The 18,679-nt window shown below is 42.9% G+C and overlaps 1 protein-coding gene across 5 annotated transcripts in view; it reads right to left on the bottom strand.

The window, feature by feature from the left end:
• Otud5 (OTU deubiquitinase 5) overlaps positions 1-18,679 on the bottom strand; it is a 30,897-nt gene that overhangs the window by 4,736 nt on the left and 7,482 nt on the right. For 4 of the 5 annotated variants that reach the window (XM_051179662.1, XM_051179663.1, XM_051179665.1 and 1 more), the window contains 4 exons: positions 12,752-12,845; positions 3,279-3,343; positions 3,041-3,197; positions 2,794-2,942 (listed from right to left, as the gene is read on the bottom strand). In XM_051179662.1, coding sequence (XP_051035619.1) covers positions 2,794-2,942; positions 3,041-3,197; positions 3,279-3,343; positions 12,752-12,845 — 465 coding nt within the window. The remainder of the gene's footprint in view (positions 1-2,793; positions 2,943-3,040; positions 3,198-3,278; positions 3,344-12,751; positions 12,846-18,679) is intronic. The other variant, XM_051179664.1, reaches the window with a different exon arrangement.

Raw genomic sequence — 18,679 nt, 5'->3', positions numbered from 1 at the left:
AAATCACAACAGTGGCTAAAATACAAAACAATAGGAAGATCAATTCCTGGGAAAATGTGTTTTCATTCATTGTGCTGTGTGTCACACACACAGACACACACCCGCTTCATGCAAAATCTGACTGCTTTCAGTAATTCCAAAATCTTGCTTCCATAAAATTTAAGTTACCACAAAAACCTGCACACAGCAGTTTACAGAAGCTTTATCATCAAAAACTGGAAGCAACCAGGGAGACCTTTCAATAGGTGAATGACTAAACAAACTGTGGGCCTCCACAAATGGAAAGTAAGTGATAAGAAAATAGCTAACAAGCCATGAAAAACCATGGAAGAACCTTAATGCATACTGCTACCTGACAGCAGCATTTTGAAAAAGCTACAAACTAAGATTCCAATTATGTGACCTTCTGGAACAGGCCAAAACAGTCAACAAAGGACCAGTGGTTGGAGGGGGAAGAAAGAGTGGGGAAACTTCAGGGGCTAAAACTATTTGAATGATTAGGTGCTTAAGATAGATGCACTTTTTTGTTATGCATCTGTCAAAACCCAAGGAACTTTACAAAACAAAGACTAATCCTTAATGCATGCTAATCGCTTTTTAAAGATCAGTTAAGGAGTGAGGCTCCCAGTGACAAAACCACCTAAATGAATTACAAATGTATGCAAGGACAAGCAGGTGGTGGCCTCAGGCACTTAGGAAATGAATAGAATCAGTAACACTAAACATAAAAAGAACTGTGCTTATCACTGGACTCCAGGGGGTCCAGTTAATGAGTCTGCCCCAGCTTATACATGTATACGTAAGTAACAGTCATGTAAATGACTGGTGGGTGGTGGGGAAAGTTTTCTCAACTTTAAAGTGGGAATTTGCTATGAAAAGGGAAAGGAGGCAAGAATGAAGTATGTGGTGGAGGGATTTTAACTGCAGACATCAGCAATAACAGCAATAACTCTGTTTAGGTTAACATAAATTCAGGGAGATAGTTATAATCCTCATTTCTTTAGTGTGACTTCCTTTCTTAATAGTACAGGATTCAAAAGGTGGGAAACGGGACACTACGTCAGCCAAATGGTCAAAGACATTGCCAGTCTGAATCTTGTTCCTAATACATACATTGTGCCGAGAACAGCACTTAGGTCTTTGTGCTCTGCCTCCCCAAACCCACAAGCTGGGTTTAAATAATTAAAACAACATTCAGAAGGAGAATTTCCCTGTAACACTCCTGAACAGTAATCCTTAAAATTCCCAAGGTCGTCAAAGCAAGAGGAAAGAACAAGGCAGGAACCCTTTATTAACACTAGGTCAAGCACTAGAACAGATGTACCAGAGTCTCTGTGCCTTGAGAGGAAGGGACTAGGGGAAACTCTATACTGAGAAAACTATTCTGAAAGTTGGCATGATAACTCAGAGAGTAATGGCGCTTGAGCCAAGCCTGACAACCTAGGTTTAAACCCTATAAACAGAACTGCATCCTACAAGCTGTTTTTTGATATCCACCCCCACCTGAAATAGAGAAATGTAAACAATTTTTCAACAATTAAGTCTATTAATTACAAAAACGTTTAAACATTCAAATTTGTAAAGAAAAAGGAAATAAACAATCAAGCCAGGAAGTTACAGAATTTTTAAAAAAATATTAAAATTTTAAATAGTATTATTTTAAATGGTATTAAGTGAGGAGGCATTCTGGAAATTATATCACATATTGCATAATTTCCAATATATGACATTCTAGAAAAGGCTAAATTATAGAGTGGGTCAGCAAATAAAATTTTTAAATTTGTTAAAGCCACAAGAAGCCAAAGGGGACAATTAAATGTGAGATAGCATCCTGGATAGGACCCTGGAACAGAAACAGTTCATCAGAGAGAAGCTCAGTAAATGTGAATAAAGTGTGGTCTTTTACTTAATGTATCAATATTGATTGTTAATGATGACAAATGCACTCCATTAATGTTAATCATATTGTGGAATATGGAAACGCTAATATTCTCACAATCATTCTGCAAATCTAAACCTTTTCTAAAATGTATTAATAAACAAAACAAGTCTTGCCCCCAGGGTTGGAGGATATGTTGATGCTAGCCTGTTTTTTTAGATGAGGCAGGACCACCTAATGTTTGTAGGAAGTGAAACCTGAATAGAGGATTTCAAAATCCCCAGGAGGGAGCAGAGGGAAGATAGAGAAGGGGGAGGAGAGGGGGTGGGGTGGAGAAAGGGTAGGGAGGAGAGGAAGGGGGGGGATAAGAGAAAGCAGCCCAGGAAGAGGGGGAGAGGAAGGATCAGGGGACAGGATGAAAGGAGGGAGGGAATAATAGGGAAGATGAAAGGAGAGTATGAGAATGAATGATTATCTGCCAGTGGATGCTGGGAAAATGAAATGCCATCTTCTGACACTTACTAGGTCTCATGCCTGTGGAAGGGCTTTCAGTACTGGCCAAGCCTATACAATCTGCCCCTAGGGTCCATTCCAATAAACTGTGTGTGAGTCGGGGCTACATTCCAAGTCTGTAACCCTAACTGTCTCTTAGCACTGTGAAGTTAGAGAAGAACCATGTGCAAGTCTGGATATCCAGCCCAAGGTATCCTAAAAGGGCACTCTCAACAAGCATAAGATGAGTAAGCCAGCTCATGGACAGGCAAATCAAAACCATAAAATGAGTTCTGCTCGATAGTAACTCACTAATTTTATATACAGGTAGAGACTTCAGGGTAGACTCAAAGAGGGGAGAGGACATTTTGTGGACTAAAGGCAGAACCAATCCTCTATATCTAGCACCAGGACCCACTTACCCCTGGTTTAAATGATGGCAGGCCCAGCCCCACACCAATAGTGGCCTTGTTAGGATTCACCACTGAATTATAGTGGATATTCCGGTGGTAGCTGACACGGATGGGCTCATCTTCATTTTGGTGGATCCCATGGAATGTGTTGATAGGTTCTGCAGAGAAAGAGAAGGAGGGAGCATCCACAGGGGACCCAGTATGGTTGGCTCTGATGAGGCACCATTAGTCCCTCACCTACCCACTACAGAAGTACCTGTGCTATATTGATACACCTCCACAGGACGGTTGTACATCTCTGCCATAGCCTGCATCTCAATGTGGTTACCATGGCAGTTGTTTTTCCTCTTCCGATTGATATAAGTGGTGAAGTCTTCTGTGACATAGTTGGAGAAGTAGTCGGCATTCTTCATCTGTGGAACAGAATGAAAAATTAAGGTCCATGTGCAAAGGAGATAACCTACCCTTGTCCCAAGGCCTCCCCAGGATCTCACCAGATAGTCCATGCAATGCTTTCGCACAACCTCATGCATGTCTTGGTCTCCATACACCTGGTCAGCTGGGGTTGTGGGGACAAAAGAAACAGAAAAGGATAGAGTCAGAGCTGTCACCCCAAGAATTCTGAGTCAGCCCAGCACTCTGGAGGCAGAGGCAGGCAGATCTCTGTGAGTTCGAGGCCAGCCTGGTCTACAGAGTGAGTTCTAAGACAGGATCAGAATGTCATTCATTAGGGGAAAGGTGGGCTGAGGGTCTAGGGAAACTCCCTTTTCTATGCCAAGCCCCAGAGAGTTCTTTCATTTGTGTGTTGTAATAGAGTGATGGTAAATGATAAGCAAGGGCTGAAGGTGTGCTGCTGCATGCCTTTCATCCCAGCCCTCAGGATGTGGAAGCAGGATGATCAGAAGATTATCTTCATCTATCTTCAGCTACAATGTAACTACAAGACCAGCCTAGGCTACATGAGACCCTGTCTCAAAAAAAAAAAAAAAAGTAACAAGGTCAGACAATCTTGAAGAATGAAAGAGTACAGGGTTGTACAGTAAGTGCAGTTACAGTGAAGGGCCAACAAGATGGATAAGGGCAATTCTTCCAAGCCTGATACCTGAGACTCACATGGTTGAAAGAGAGAACCAAGTATTCCCTTAAACTGTCCTCTGACCTCTACATGTGCCCTGTGGCATGCAATCACAATCTCCACATCCACCAATAAATAAAAATGTAGTGACAAAAAGTTTGTAAATTAAAAGTAAAAAAGAAGGGTAGTGCACACCTATAACCAAGGCTGAGACAAAAGAATTGCCATGGTCAAAGAGCCTAGATCACATAGTGACACTCTATTTCAAACCAAACCCTACATTCAATGCCTACCATCACCACTACCAAAACAAAACAAAAAACTCATAAACCACCCCGCCACACCATGATTAGAATGTCTGTCTGTCTGTCTGTCTGTCTGTCTCTCTCTCTCTCTCTCTCTTCAGGGTTTCCCTGTGTAGTAGCCCTGGCTGTCCTGAAACTCTGTAGGTCAGGCTGACCTTGAACTCTGCCTTCTGAGTGCTGGGATTAAAGGTGTGCATATCTATCACCCAGCTAAGATTAGAATCCTTAAACAGAAGAGAAAAACACTTTAAATTCTGCCAAATACTAACTAGTGAGCTAAGTAGCCAGAGACAAGTGACTCTCTGGGCTCCCTATACCTCCTCTGAGAAATGGAAAACAGACAGGTATGACCCAGAAGAAGACCTCTTGTGGTCAGTGAGTGTAAAGTGGCAGAACCCCTCTATCAGCCAATTCACTAAAGGTGTGCACAGACTCATCACACAAGACTACCACTGAAGGTAGAGGGCAGCTCACACCTAAGCCCACTGCAAGCTCAGGACCTAATACAGCAAAAGAAATTGGGTACAGTTTGCTGAGGCACAGGAAGCAGAAGCCTTGTCTCCCACAACATTGAGTCTGAAAATGAGGCAAGCCTGACTTTCACTGGCTGCCTTGAAAAGGGAATTTCCCTATGTTTCCCCAGGGGTTCATCACTCTGATGGGATCCCCCTGGGGCACAGGGGAAAGGGATGCTAGGAATGGGAACATGGCCAACAGTAAGTAAGGCCTGGTAGTCTACTTCTCTGAAGATTTGAGAGAAGGTCTCCACTGCCTTCTGATTCCCTCCACGAGGGTGCTGTATGACATGGAAACAAAGGCTGCACTGACAGAAAGTGGGCAGCTATAGCAGCCTCAAGTCATCCTAGAGGTGAAGATACCTGAGGGGTGGAGAAGGGGCTGTGAAGGCAGGAAGGGGTAGCCCCTTCACTGATGTAAACAAGGATGTGGCTTCTGTGGCCACACTCCCCACTACACACTAGGACTTCCAGCAAGTCACATGTCCTGCATACAAACTGGGGGTGGGGGTGGGAGCTGCTGCTACCTTTCTTAGAAGCCAGGACCACAGAGGCTGCTGTGGCTGCCTGGGCTGCTGAAGGAGCTATTTCTGTAGGCCGAGCTTGGAGGCAGTTCAGTCTACAGCTGCCACAACAAGAACTAAGATGGGAGCGAAAGGGTTAAATAGGGGTGGGCTACCAGGCTCACTGAGTTGGGCTGAGATAATGGGGAATTTGTATCTCCTACAGAAGATAATTTACAGACCTGGGATCTCTATTTGCCAGAGCCAGATATCAGATGTCAGGTTTGGGGAAAAGAAGGAGAGGGGGACAGGGTCTTTTATCTTGCTTTTATCTGGCGTAAAGTTCATGCTACCTCTTAGCTGTGTGTGGCACTGAACAAGCCCTTTCATCCTGGGTTGAAATGTCTTCATCCATAAAGTAAGTGGGGAACAGTAACTCTTCTTCCACCTAAAATAGTATTATAGACTATAGAGAGCTAGGGATCTCTCTCTTTGTCTCTCTCTGTCTCTCTGTCTCTGTCTGTCTCTCTCTCTTTTTTTTTTGAGACAGGGTTTCTTTGTATTGCTTTGGAGCCTGTCCTGGAACTTGCTCTGTAGACCAGCCTGGCCTTGAACTTGCAGATATACGCCTGCCTCTGCCTCCCAAGTGCTGGGATTAAAGGCATGCACCAACAATGCCCAGCAACTGAGAATATATCTCTGTGGGAGGACATGGGGTTCTAGGTTCAAATCTCCAGTATGGGTATGAGACTACAAGAGAAGGTTTGTCAACCATCTGAAGCATAAGCAATGGTCAAGAAACAGGCAGAGTGCCAGGTGTGCCGACACATGCCTTTGATCCCTGCACTCAGAGGAAGCAGAGGCAAGAGGATCTCTAAGTTCAAGGCCAGCCTGGTCTATAAAATGAGTTCCAGAACAACTAGAGCTATGTAGAGAACTTGTCTCAAAAATAAAACAAAACAGGCACTCCATTTGTCATGAGGACAGCAACTCCTATCATATTGTAAGCTGCCTACCAGTCAACCAGAATGATGAGAAAAAATTGCTTATTAAGCCCTTCCTCATTTCTGTTGCACTTCCTCCACTAGAGGAAAGCCCCAAATTCAGAAAGCAGGGGTATCCCTTCAATTACAAGCACTGCCTTTGTTCAAAAATTGACAACCAAATTCCTATCAAACTAATAATAGTGGCTTTCTGTGTAGGGTCCTTAGATATAGGTAAGTTACAGTACTTACAGACTCAGCCCAGCTTTGTAAGGAACAATCTTGCACTGATTATAAGCTGTTCCTTAATTTTTTAGTTTTAGACACTTGGCTGGAATAGTACTCTATGTAGCCTAGGCTGGCCTCAACAACCTCACAACAATCCTCCTCCTTTGGCCTCTAAGTGCTTGGATTATAAATATATAACACCATTCTCAGTGTATACCTTAATTTTGTAATTATTATCAAGGAATAAAATATGCATATCTAGACCAAGGAAATAAAACATTATAAGAAAAAGCCTTCTTCAATGTTACAGGTAAAGCACATCATAACATGAATTAGCTTTTCTAGTTTTCCTAGCCCTAACACTTCTATCCTTAGGGGGGGCCAGGATGAACTTCCCTGTAGGAGGCCCAAGGTGGGACAAAGAATGGCCCACTGGACCCACAAATGCAGGGAGAATGCAGAGAAACTGTTTTGACAGAAACTGAAACTCCTCCTCTTGCTAACATTGCACTTGGCCATATGAACCTGTTTTCTTCTTCCATGGTCCAGCTTGAAGGGTATCCCCCACTATATTCCACCTCTGTTCCCTTTCTGAGCAGGGCTCACAAATTCTCAGCACAGTATTATCGTTTAGTTATACTACAAGCAACTCGTTTGATCCTCACCAAACAACAACAGCAAAATACAAACAAAAACTTATACAGGGTGGAGAGGCACTGATACAGAAATGCCATAGCTAGTTCAGAATCACATATTTATCACACGTTTGTCACATATTTATCAAAGGTAGAAAGGCAACAACATCTGATCCCAAGAGACATTCCACCTCAAACCCTGCAGCCACCTTATTTTCCTAGGGCTAGGCCTGAGCCTGTCTACTTCAGTTTCCCTGCTTAGCACAAGGAATCAGTTGGAACAAGGGAAAGGCCTGAAACAGAGCAGAGATAACAAATATCAGGGGCTGTGCACTTTTCTAGATTTAAAATGAACCTCCCTCCCCATGCATCACACCACTTTGTTTTCTCTGAATATACAAAGTGACACACATAGAGGTGCACATATGTACCTATATGCAGCCTGCAGTATCTCAAAAAGACTGGAACCTTTGAGACTAAATGCCCACATGATTAATTCCACAACACAGAACAGTGAATACATGCCCTTGTCACCAATCAGTAAAGACTGAAGACTATACAAGACATGAGGCTGTGCATACTTAGGAACCCATGCCACTTCCTTCCCAGCCTTTGCTAGGGATAGGTGGAAGAGGAATGACTAATATCTCTAACAAACTTGTTTCATCCTTCTCCTCTGCTACCTGCAGAGGCCCTCCCTTCTCAGGCTCCCTAAAATGTAACTTCCATTTGCCTACATTTTAGGGAGCAAAGACAAGAAGCAAGACAAAGAGATTCTGCCTCCCCACCCCTGCCATAACAAAGATTATGTCACTGTATGATTATGAGTTTTGCCTGCATGTACATATATGTGCCACATGTATACCTGATGCCTACAAACAGGGGAGGGCACTGGATCCTCTGGAACTAGAATTAAGGAAAGTTGTGAGACACTTTATGATTGCTGGGAAACCCACCTGGGTTCCCACTTGCAAAAGTGGCAAGTGTTCTTAATCACTGAGCCATCTTTCTAGAGCCACTACTTTTTTTATTATTATTACTTTATTGTTACGTTTACTATCTATTTTGCATATCTGCATGACCCAATACATGTATAGATCAGAGGACAACCTGTGGGAGTCTATTCTCTCCTCTCATCACAAGTTCTATGGATTGAAATCAGGTTACCAGGCTCAGGAACAAGCACCTTTCCTGACTGAACCATTTCACTCCACTGGTTCAAGTCCAGATTATTTCGAATGGCAGTAAATACCGGTCCCTTGCTTTGCAGGGACCTGGAAACCATGTACTCCTCAGGCTGCTGCCTGATTGCTTCCCTACCATTAATTAAGTTCTACTAAAGACAAAAAGGAAGCTTGGAGGCTATGCAGATGGCTCAAGAGGTAAAGGCATCTGCTGTTAAGCCTGACAACCAGAGTTCAATCCTTAGAACCCACGTGGTAGAAGGAAAGAATAGACTTCCATAAGTTATTCTCTGACCTCCATATAATCATACTGTGGTGTACATACACACATACAATGGTATGTTTAATAAAGGAAGGTTGGATTTTGTGGAGAACCTAAAAACAAACCAAACAAACATGGGTGCACTGAGGCAAAAGGAGCCAGGAAAAGGTCCCACCCACCTATCATGTAGCCATGGTATGCACACCCAACTGTCCCACTGGTACAAACTATGGGCAAGACACATGACCTCAGACCCAATCTGAAGTATATGCTTTTCTGCTTGAAGATTCCCATGGGAAAATGGGAAAACATAAAGATGATGAGCACAGAGAAGTCAATGGATACAGGTGTACAGGAAACAGCACAGAGAACTGTCCTGCGTCATGATACAATCTCAAACACTGCTGTTCTGGCATTGGCTGAATGACTTAGATAAGACAGGGTCCTGGCTTTCTCATGAGGCCTCAGTTTCTCATTTTATAAAGTTGTCAAATCGAAGGCCAGGAGGTGGTGGCCCATGCCTTTAATTCCTCTGGGAGGCCAGAGGCAGGCAGATCTCTAAGTTTGAGGCTAGCCTGGTCTATAGAGTGAGATCCAGGACACACAGAACTACAAAGGGAAACCATGTCTCAAATACAAAACAAAAAAGCTACCAAAACTAAATAACAATGATGGTGGCAATATGTCTACAATCCCAATGCTCAGGAGGTTGAGACACTAAGAGTGTCACAAGTTCAAGGATCAAGGCCACCTGATCTACCAAGAAAGTTTCAGGCTAGACTAGGCTAGAGTAAGACCCTGCCTCAAAAAACAATAGTAAAAAGCAAAATCTTAAAAAATTACCTAACAGCTATCATTTCCAGTGCTAATGATCCATGTTCCAAGACCAAAACAACCAGAGAAGTGGGTCAGCACCACTGCCATGGCCAAGCCTAGACGTTTCTGCTGAGTCAAGGCCAAATGGAAGAAAAGGGAGTGAGGAGGAGGTTATCTGAGCACAGCAGGGGCAGGGTGGGCCATAGGATACCCACCTCCACCCAAGAATTCACTCATGCTCATAAATCTCTAGGAGGTGCCAGCAGGGAGAAGTGGGAATAAGCAATTGATACTGGTTCAAAAGTGCTGTCTGATGTCAGTGGCAAAACAAAGGACAGAAAAGCACTTGCCTAAGATTCTCAACAATGGAAGAATAAATTCTTCTAGCTGGAAGAAGGAAGGGTCCAGAGGGATCAAAGCACAAATAAACTAAGAAGCTAGAATAGTGCTTCTCAGACTTCCTAATGCTGCAACCCTTTAATACAGTTCCTCATGTCATGGTGACCTCTAACCATAAACTCATTTTTGTTGCTACTTCATAATATAACTGTCATTTTATTACTATTGTGAATTGTTACTGTAAATATCTGTGTTTTCTGATGGACTTAGGTGACCCCTGTGAAAGGGTCATTCAACACCATGGGGTGGTGACCCACAGGTTGAGAAACTACTGAGCTAGGGCCTCCCTAGTATCATCCTTTGGACATCTAGATGTTCCCATGCAACTCTATCACTGCCATTTCCCTTTTCCATCCCTGGGTAGTGCTGGGCATCAAATCCAGGGTCTCCTGAATGCTAGGCAAGAGATCCACTACTGAGTTTGTTTTTAGAGCTTCAACCAATTCTACTTCATGGGATAATGAACCAAAATTTTCAAGAGGGCCTGAAGCACAGATGAATGTGTGGCACACAGTAGGGTCAGGGAAACAACAACAAAGTGCCATATATGTGTGCAACCCACTCAATTCCAACTCTTCATTACATGTTCCCTCCATTATTTAATACATGATAGGAAGTTAAAGCCTGCAGTCCTTTGTAGAAAGCCTGAGGTAATGGCCATCTGTCTCTGTATAAGCTAGGCTAGAAACAGGGGGACAGCAGAAAGCCTGGGGACAAAGTCCCCTTCCCCGGCACATGTATTGTGTACTCTGCACCAGGGAAACCTCTAGGAGGCCCCTAGAGACGAGGGGCCATGTACTTCAGGGGAGAGCCATAGGACCTCTGAGGTTTTACAGAGAAAAGCTGAGGGCAGCCCAGTCAGGGGAAATGTGTAGCCATAGTGCTGATAAGGAAAGGCCTTCAACCTGCTGTGGTCAGCTCTTCCTGTATGCTTGGGCCCCTTACTGGAAGGCCCCAATTGGGGGCGGGAGAGCTAGCTAGATACACATGGACAAAAATTGCTCTTGATGTGGGTTACTATTCATAACAGGTCCTCAACAGTCCCAAGCTGCCTCAGTGAACATCTGAACCCAGATGCTCAACAGTAATCTTGCTTCTCCTACATCCAGCCTGAGGTTACTATAGGGCATAGAAATTAATAGGTCCTCACTCTTTCATTCTCTGCCTTTCTTTTGTCCCCAAGATACCTCCAAACCCAGTTCTTTCTATAGTAAATATCCCAGGGAGAAGGGAAACATGACTTGAAACCAGAGGAGTAGGATGTTTGTAGTTTTTCTCCAAACCAAAACAAACCATTATCTGAATAGTTTCTGCTTGGTAGAAGGGGTAAGCAACCATTTGTCCCATCCATCCCACAAATATTTCTGGCTCTGAGGCACAACTGAGAACAGCAGCCAGACTTTACTACTGCTACTGTTTCATGATGACCTACTATGTATCAAGCATTAAGGGATTTACCCAAGTAAATCAAACCACACAACAGTACAACACGTTAATCCATTCTTCAGCTAATTAAAGAGGGTTCAAAAAAGAAGAATCACTTGTCCAGAAGTGGTACATGATCCGATCTAGCTTCTAACAGACATGGGGGACACCCAGAAACTAAGAAAGAACTCAAGGAGCCCTGGGAAGCACCACCATTTCACAGATGAGGAAACAGCCTAACAGAGAGACCCAGTCTCAAAAGAAAAAATTAGTAATTCTTAGATGTACATAGTGGTTCACATCTATCATCTCAGCTCTTAGAGGTTGGGGCAGAGTCCTAACTTTCAGGCCAGCTTGGGCTAGAAAATGAGACTGTCTCAAAACAGAAAAAAAAAATACTAGTTGTGACAGCAGTATTTGGCTTATGTTAAAAGGGCAGAAGCCAATACAGACGTATCTGTTAAAGAAACACACAGAAATATTTATGAATGAAATGGTCCTATGTCAAAAGTTATACTGTATAAATACTGTTTAGGGGGAGTGATAAAGAGTGGGCAGGGTAGTTATAAGGTAAGGCTATCTATTTGTTAATGATGTACATGCATGCATGTGCATGTTTCAGACAGGGTTTCTCTGTACAACAGTCCTGACTGTCCTCTCTTTGTAGACTGGGCTGGCCTCGAACTCACAGATACCCACCTATATGTGTCCCCCGGATCAAAGGTTTGTGTGACTACCACCTAGCTATGTTAATGACTTTTTAACGATAGATGACTGAATCTGAAGGGGTTCACTATTTTCTCTATTTTTATACAAGCTAAAAGAAAAAAAAAAACTAACAGAAATATATACCTAGATTTGTGACAAGACAAATAGATCCTTGAATGGATGGAACCTGTTATGTAGACCGCTGGTATTGAACTCATAGAAATCCACTGCTTCTGTTTCCTGCATGCTGGGATTAAAGGTGTGCCTCACCACACCCAATTTCACACAAATAGAGCCCTCCCCCAACATATCATATCAGAAAACTCTGGGTATAAACTCTTACATACCAAAGTGACAACAATGTGATATGTTTAACCCAGATAGAAAATCCTGACTATCATATACTTTTTGTGTAACCCTGGGCAAGTCACTCCCCACTTCTGAGACTTTTCTCATCTAACAAGTAGAAGCAACATCAGTCCCCACTTTCACCTCAATTGTGGGATTAATAAAAGGGTTTCCATGCCAGGTAGTGGTGGCATACACCTTTAATCCCAGCACTTAGGAGGCAGAGACAGGCAGATCTCTGAGTTCGAGGCCAGCCTGATCTACATACAGGACAGCCAGTACTACACAGAGAAACCCTGCCTCGAAAAACAAAATAAATATATACATACATAGATGGGTTTCCTGTAGCATTAATAGTGTTAGTCTCTAAGTCATTACTATTGCTGTTATTATTATTCACTCAACACAATCCAAGACCAGAGGTCAAACACTAACATCAGGTTAGTACCTGGATACCCTAAAATACCAACTAGTTATTAGTTCTGCCTCAATCTTGTTTCTGGGGCTGTTACTGACAAGTGGGACACAGCTCAGAGGCATGCTTAAGCCTCCTAGCCTGCAGGACCAAGGCAGAGACTCACCTACAGCCCGGAATAGACAGGCACCATCCTCCTTCATCTGCTTGATGATGAAACCTTTCTTGTCCCTTAAGGCCTTTTCAAACCAGTGTTCCTGCTGGAATAAAGAGTGGTAGGTCAGCAACAGGGAAACCTATACCCAGGGAAGCCTGTACTCTGGGATCCTGCATTCAATTCCTGAGAGAACCAGATGATTGGCAAAAGGGATCCTGGGAAATTCACAGATCTTCTTGACTATCCTGTGACCACAAAGCAAGATTTAGCCAGGCAGTGGTGGTGATAGCACATGCTTCAATCCCAGTGCTCTGGAGGCACACAGATGGATCTCTGTAAGTTCAAGGCCAACCTGGTCTACAGAGCTAGTCCTAAGACAGCCAGGCCTGTTACAAAGAGAAACCCTGGCTCAAAAAACAAAACAAAATAAAACAAGCAAACAAACAAACAAACAAAGACTTAATCCCTTCATCTGCTTTCAAATCCCTGCTCTAGATATTGCAAGACCTGGCCCTGGCAGCCAGAGGCCTAGACCCCAAGTGCCTAGATAGAGAATGTGGTTCTCTATCAAGAAGTTTCACTGGGCGTTGGTGGCACATGCCTTTAATCCCAGCACTCGGGGAGGCAGAGGCAGGTGGATCTCTGTGAGTTCGAGGCCAGACTGGTCAACAAGAGCTAGCTCCAGGACGGCTCCAAAACAATGCAGAGAAACCCTGTCTCTAAAAGACAAACAAACAAGAAGGAGGAGGAGGAGGAGAAGAAGAAGTTGTTTCACCCAGGAAAGATGCTGAAGAGAATAACTAGCTAAAATGTATATCTTGAGCCTATAAACATCTGGGAAATTCTAAGATATATTGTGTGAGGCAGAAAGTGAGTCAAGTATGATCGTGTGTCCAAACACTCACACATTTACACAAGTCTCTACATGTGTATACAAATTATATATATCAAAACTGAAAAAGGAGGCAATAAAATACAATCCTAAGTATTCATGCTATAGGTGATTTTTCTTAACCTTCTTTCCCAATAAAGATGCACAATTCTTTATCCAAAATTCCAAATCCCTACATGCTTTAAACATCAAAAGACTTTGCAAAAATACAGAAAACCCAAAGTCTTAATCTTATTCATGTCCCATTATAACCTGAAAAGAACTGACATATACCCAGATACCCTACTTGAGGGTGAAGATTCAAACATTTTCATGCAGAAACATTCAGGCACTTGATCATGAGGTATTTCTCCAGCTTCTGCTAAAGTATTATATAATACAAAGTATAAACACCAGGAGATTTTTCCAAATTCTGACTATTTTCTAAATTCCAAATCACATTTGATCCCAAAGGTCTGGTTAAGCAAACCTATACAAACTCAGTTCCAAATTGAAATAACAATAATGACCTTGACAGGTTAAGACATTTCCATTTCAAAATGAAGCAGAAGCAGATCTTTCTCAGGCTCCTCACGCCCTCTGCTGGCTGCCAGAAGCAGACAGCTTGACCCAGCAAGAGCACTGTATTACAGACTATAAAGCCTGTTCCTAGGGGACCTTATCCTATCTAGGAACTTACAGGATCCCTGCTAAAGATGACTACAAAAGGATCATTTTTGTACTCCACTACAAGCAATGGGTATACTCCACCCCCTAAAAAAACAGGCAAAATCTCTGGCAGAGTGGGCATAGTGTTTGGAGGTCTAACACCCTAGTATTCTTTCTTCCTTCCTTCCTTCCTTCCTTTCTTTCTTTCTTTCTTTCTTTCTTTCTTTCTTTTTTTTTTCTCAGTTGGTTGTTAGAGACCTGTTTTCCCTGTGTAGTGCTGACTGTCCTGGAATTAGATCTGTAGAAAAGCCCCGGTTTTCAACCCAGCCAGCTCCACTATGCATTGTTTCCTGGTTGTAGGAAGCTGCCTAAACTTGTCATGCCAGTTATAAAAATGGAAGCATTTGGTCTACTTGATACATCTGTCAAGAACTCAGGACTTCTGTCAGGACCGAAAGCAGCTCTGTAGTAACATATACTGGTGAGGTGGTCACTAAACATAAAAGGAAGAGACCAACCAGCATAAACAGATAATATGCAATGGAGATACCCTCTAGGTGACTGGCTAGAGACTGAAGAGGGACAAGGGAAGACATAGGCAGCCCCACCCTCAGGGCCCACCCCATCAGGAAGGTGTGGCTTCATTTGCAGACATGACAAAGGCACCTGTAAGCCTTTAATGTGCTTCCCTGGGCAGCACAAACACACCTGTTTGTGTACAACCTTCCAGCAGCCAGATGCTCCTCCCACCCTGGAGACTGCACTAGTACCTTAGCTAGTTACCCTAAGTGCATTCATGCTTACATTGTCAACCATCTCCCAGAACCACAAGACCTAGTTCATCAAGGGGTGTCCAGAAGACAAACTTTTTTTTAAAAAATAACTTTCATTTTATTTGCATTGGTATTTTGCCTACATGTATACCTGTGTAAGGGTGTCAGATCTCGGGGTTACAGACAGGTGTGAGGGGCCATGTGGGTGCTGGAATTGAACCTGGGTTCTCTGGAAGAGCAGACAGTGTGCTCTTAACCACTGAGCCATCTCTCCAGCCCCCAGAAGACAAATTTTCAACTGTAGCCCCACACCTGATAAAAGGGAGAACAACAACCTCCCAAGTATGAGAGGAAGACAGAAGGATTGGAAGAGGAAAAGGGGACTTCCTACTTAATCATCTCCCAAAGTATGAGTCACCTTATGCTGGACAATGAGGACAGAAAAATGAATGAGACTTGTCTCTACCATGATAAACTACAGGAGGCAATGAGCACACACAATAGGGGTGGAATTGCAAAACAGATGAACACTCCCTGGCTTTTTTTGTTTTTGTTTTTTGACACAGGGTTGCTCTGTGTAGCTTTAGAGCTACACTGTCCTGGAGCTCACTCTATAGATCAGGCTGGCCTCAAACTCACAGAAATGCACCTTCCTTTGCCTCCTGAGTGCTGGGATTAAAGGTATACGCCACCACTGCCAGGTAACTCCCTGGCTTTTGCAAAACAGAAAGAGACCTTACCCTGACATTAAAGTTGGCACTTGAGTAAAGTATTAAGACCCCAAAACCTCCAAGGAATGCTAGATAATTGGATGAGAAACTCATTTCTGCCACTAAGCACCAGAGATGCTCAGAGCCTGGTAACATGTACAGTAGAGCAAAGATACAAGCAAGACTAGGCAGCTAAGCAGGGAAAAGCCAAAAAGGATGAACTCCTTTTAGCTGAGTGCTTTGCCCCATGCCAGGTGCTAGATACAAAGGTGACATCACTCAACTGTCCTCACCACAACCCAAGTGGCAGGAAGCATTATCCACATTTTACAAAGGCAAAAAGGAGCTGCACTTTGTGTGCTAGCAAATCCTAGTAGTACAGCAGCAACACATGATGTGCCATGACACATACCTGGCAGCAAGTCCTGGGGAAATTCTAGCTTGTCCTTAAAAATAAAGGAAGCCTAAATAGACAGACCTCTTGCATATAAGTGGGTGTGGGTCCTAAGGTAACTGAATGGCATCTAGGCCTACATCTAGGGATGGGTCACTAAGCATCTACTGGCACTGGCAGCCAGTGTGTAAAAAACTAGGCTTTAGCTTTTCCCTCTCTCCCTTTGGGAAGAAAATGTTTAGTAAGTGCTAGAGTGCTGGTAACCAGTCAATCAGTAGGTTTAGTCAGTATAGATATCCTAACCTGAAAAGATCAAATCTCAACACTAAACTTTACAAGTTCAAGGCCAAGCCTGGAGCAGAGTCTCTCCCTATCTCTAAGCCTTTGCAAAGGGACTGGACAATGCTCTCCCTTAAGAGTTTCCAGATAGGTCTACCTTACCACCTGAATGTGAGTAACACTATCAAATAGGCTGGGGTCTCAGGACAAAAAGAAAAGGCAAGTTGAGTATCAATATTCTTCAATTCTCCCCTGACACAACATGACCAGCTGTCTCACACTTCCACTGCCATGCTTTGCCCACTGTGATAAACACTGTATCCCCCAATAAACCTCATGTCAGGTATTGTTACAGCAACAAAATAAAGTTGGTACCCAGAAGTAGGGTCATTGCTGTGAATACCTGATCACACAAATGTGTAGGCATTTGGAGGTGTTTTGCAGGAAGAATTTGGAAGTTTGATTCTATGGGCTAAGAGAAGACCTAGAGTGCTAAATTATAGCTTAACAGTATATTCTGGTGGGAAAGTGGAATAACAAAATACAGACAGAAATGTGAAAAATAAAGTTCTGGTTAGGGAGATCTCAGCTAGGTACAAGTACTAGAGGCCATTTGCTTTACATTCTGGCAAAATAATCTGGCTCATTTCTTCCCACCTAATCATATGAATGAGGCTGAATTCAAAAGTAATGGACTAACTTGCTTGGCGAAACTCTAAAGTCATGTAACCTCTTGGCTGTAGTATAGTTATTAATTATTGTGGTTATTACTGCATTAATTCATTGAGAAAGTACAAAACACAAGAAAATGTAGTTTGGTGAAGAAAAGAACATCAACCAGGTTAAAGTTGTAACTGGGTATAGTGGCTCATGCTTATACTCTTAACAAATCTGTATGTAGAATCAAGAGGATCAGGAGTTCAAAGTCAGCCTCAGCTACATAGCTAGTTTGAGGCCAGAACAGGCTACATGAGAACCTGCCTCAAAAAAAAGTTATGGCCAGGCGATGGTGGCGTATGCCTTTAATCCCAGCACTTGGGAGGCAGAGGCAGGCAGAGCTCTGTGAGTTCAAGGCCAGCCTGGTCTACAGAACAAGTACCAGAATAGGCTCCAAAGCTACACAGAAAAACCCTGTCCCGAAAAACCAAAAAAAAAAAAAAAAGTTATGAACATAAATATGCAGTTTAAAAACAAAAGGAGCTTGGCTGCCTTAAAGTTGAAGATAGGTGTGAACAAATTGGCTAGAAGTGAAATGAAATGTGTGAAATTAAGGAAAACATTACAGTCTATATGGCATATATTTATTGGATAAATATTGCCTTGAGGGCAAGATCCTACCCAGGAAAAGTTTCCAACCTATAAAACTGAGAACTCAGTTGAAAAGCATGCACCTGGAGAGATGGATCAGGGATTAAGAGCACTGGCTATTCTTCCAAAGGTCCTGAGTTCAATTTCCAGCAACCACATGGTGGCTCACAATCATCTGTTTTGAGATCTGGTGCCCTCTTCTGGCCTGCAGGCAGAATACTGTGTACATAATAAATAAATTTTAATAAATCTTTTAAAAAAAGAATAATGCCTAAAAAGCAGTGCTTTTCAGCCTTCCTAATGTTATGACCCTTTAATACTGCTCCTCATGTTGTAGTGACCCTACCCATAAAATTTTTTGTTGCTACTTCATAACCGTAATTTTGCTACAGTTATGAATTATGATGTAAATATGTGAAATGCAGGGTATCTGACGTCAGACCCTTAAAGGGATTGGGACCCACAGGTTGAGAATTGCTGCTCTAGAGTAAAATGCAGAAAACACTCTAAAGAAGTATTTTCCTTAGTTTCAGTCAAGATGGCAAACAGAGGCCACAGCAAGGAGGTCCAAGGAGGCTAGGCTATATCTTGAGCTGGTAGCATACCTTCACATCACCCACTTCATGTTGGTTTTTCAGATGCACAGAATTCAGCAATGAGATAATCATACAGCCTTGAACCAAGGTTTCATAAAGCCAATGAAACTAGGTAATATGTGGCAGGGTTAGATTTCCTGCAACAAGACTCTAAGAGGCAATTTTATGCAGCTATGGAGGTGATGCCTACTTGCAATGGTGACATCAAGGACACTAGAGATGCCAGAAACATCTGCCAAGGAAAGCTTTCAGGCACGAGTAAAGCTGACTCAAGATAGAGGCTACATATAGCCAAAGCAACAGAGCTGAGAGGTAGAAGTACCCAAGCTTGTTGGAC

Source organism: Phodopus roborovskii, unplaced genomic scaffold (genome assembly GCF_943737965.1).
Source record: "Phodopus roborovskii unplaced genomic scaffold, PHOROB, whole genome shotgun sequence".
Lineage (NCBI taxonomy): Eukaryota > Metazoa > Chordata > Mammalia > Rodentia > Cricetidae > Phodopus > Phodopus roborovskii.
This window is presented reverse-complemented; position numbering and strand designations above follow the sequence as displayed.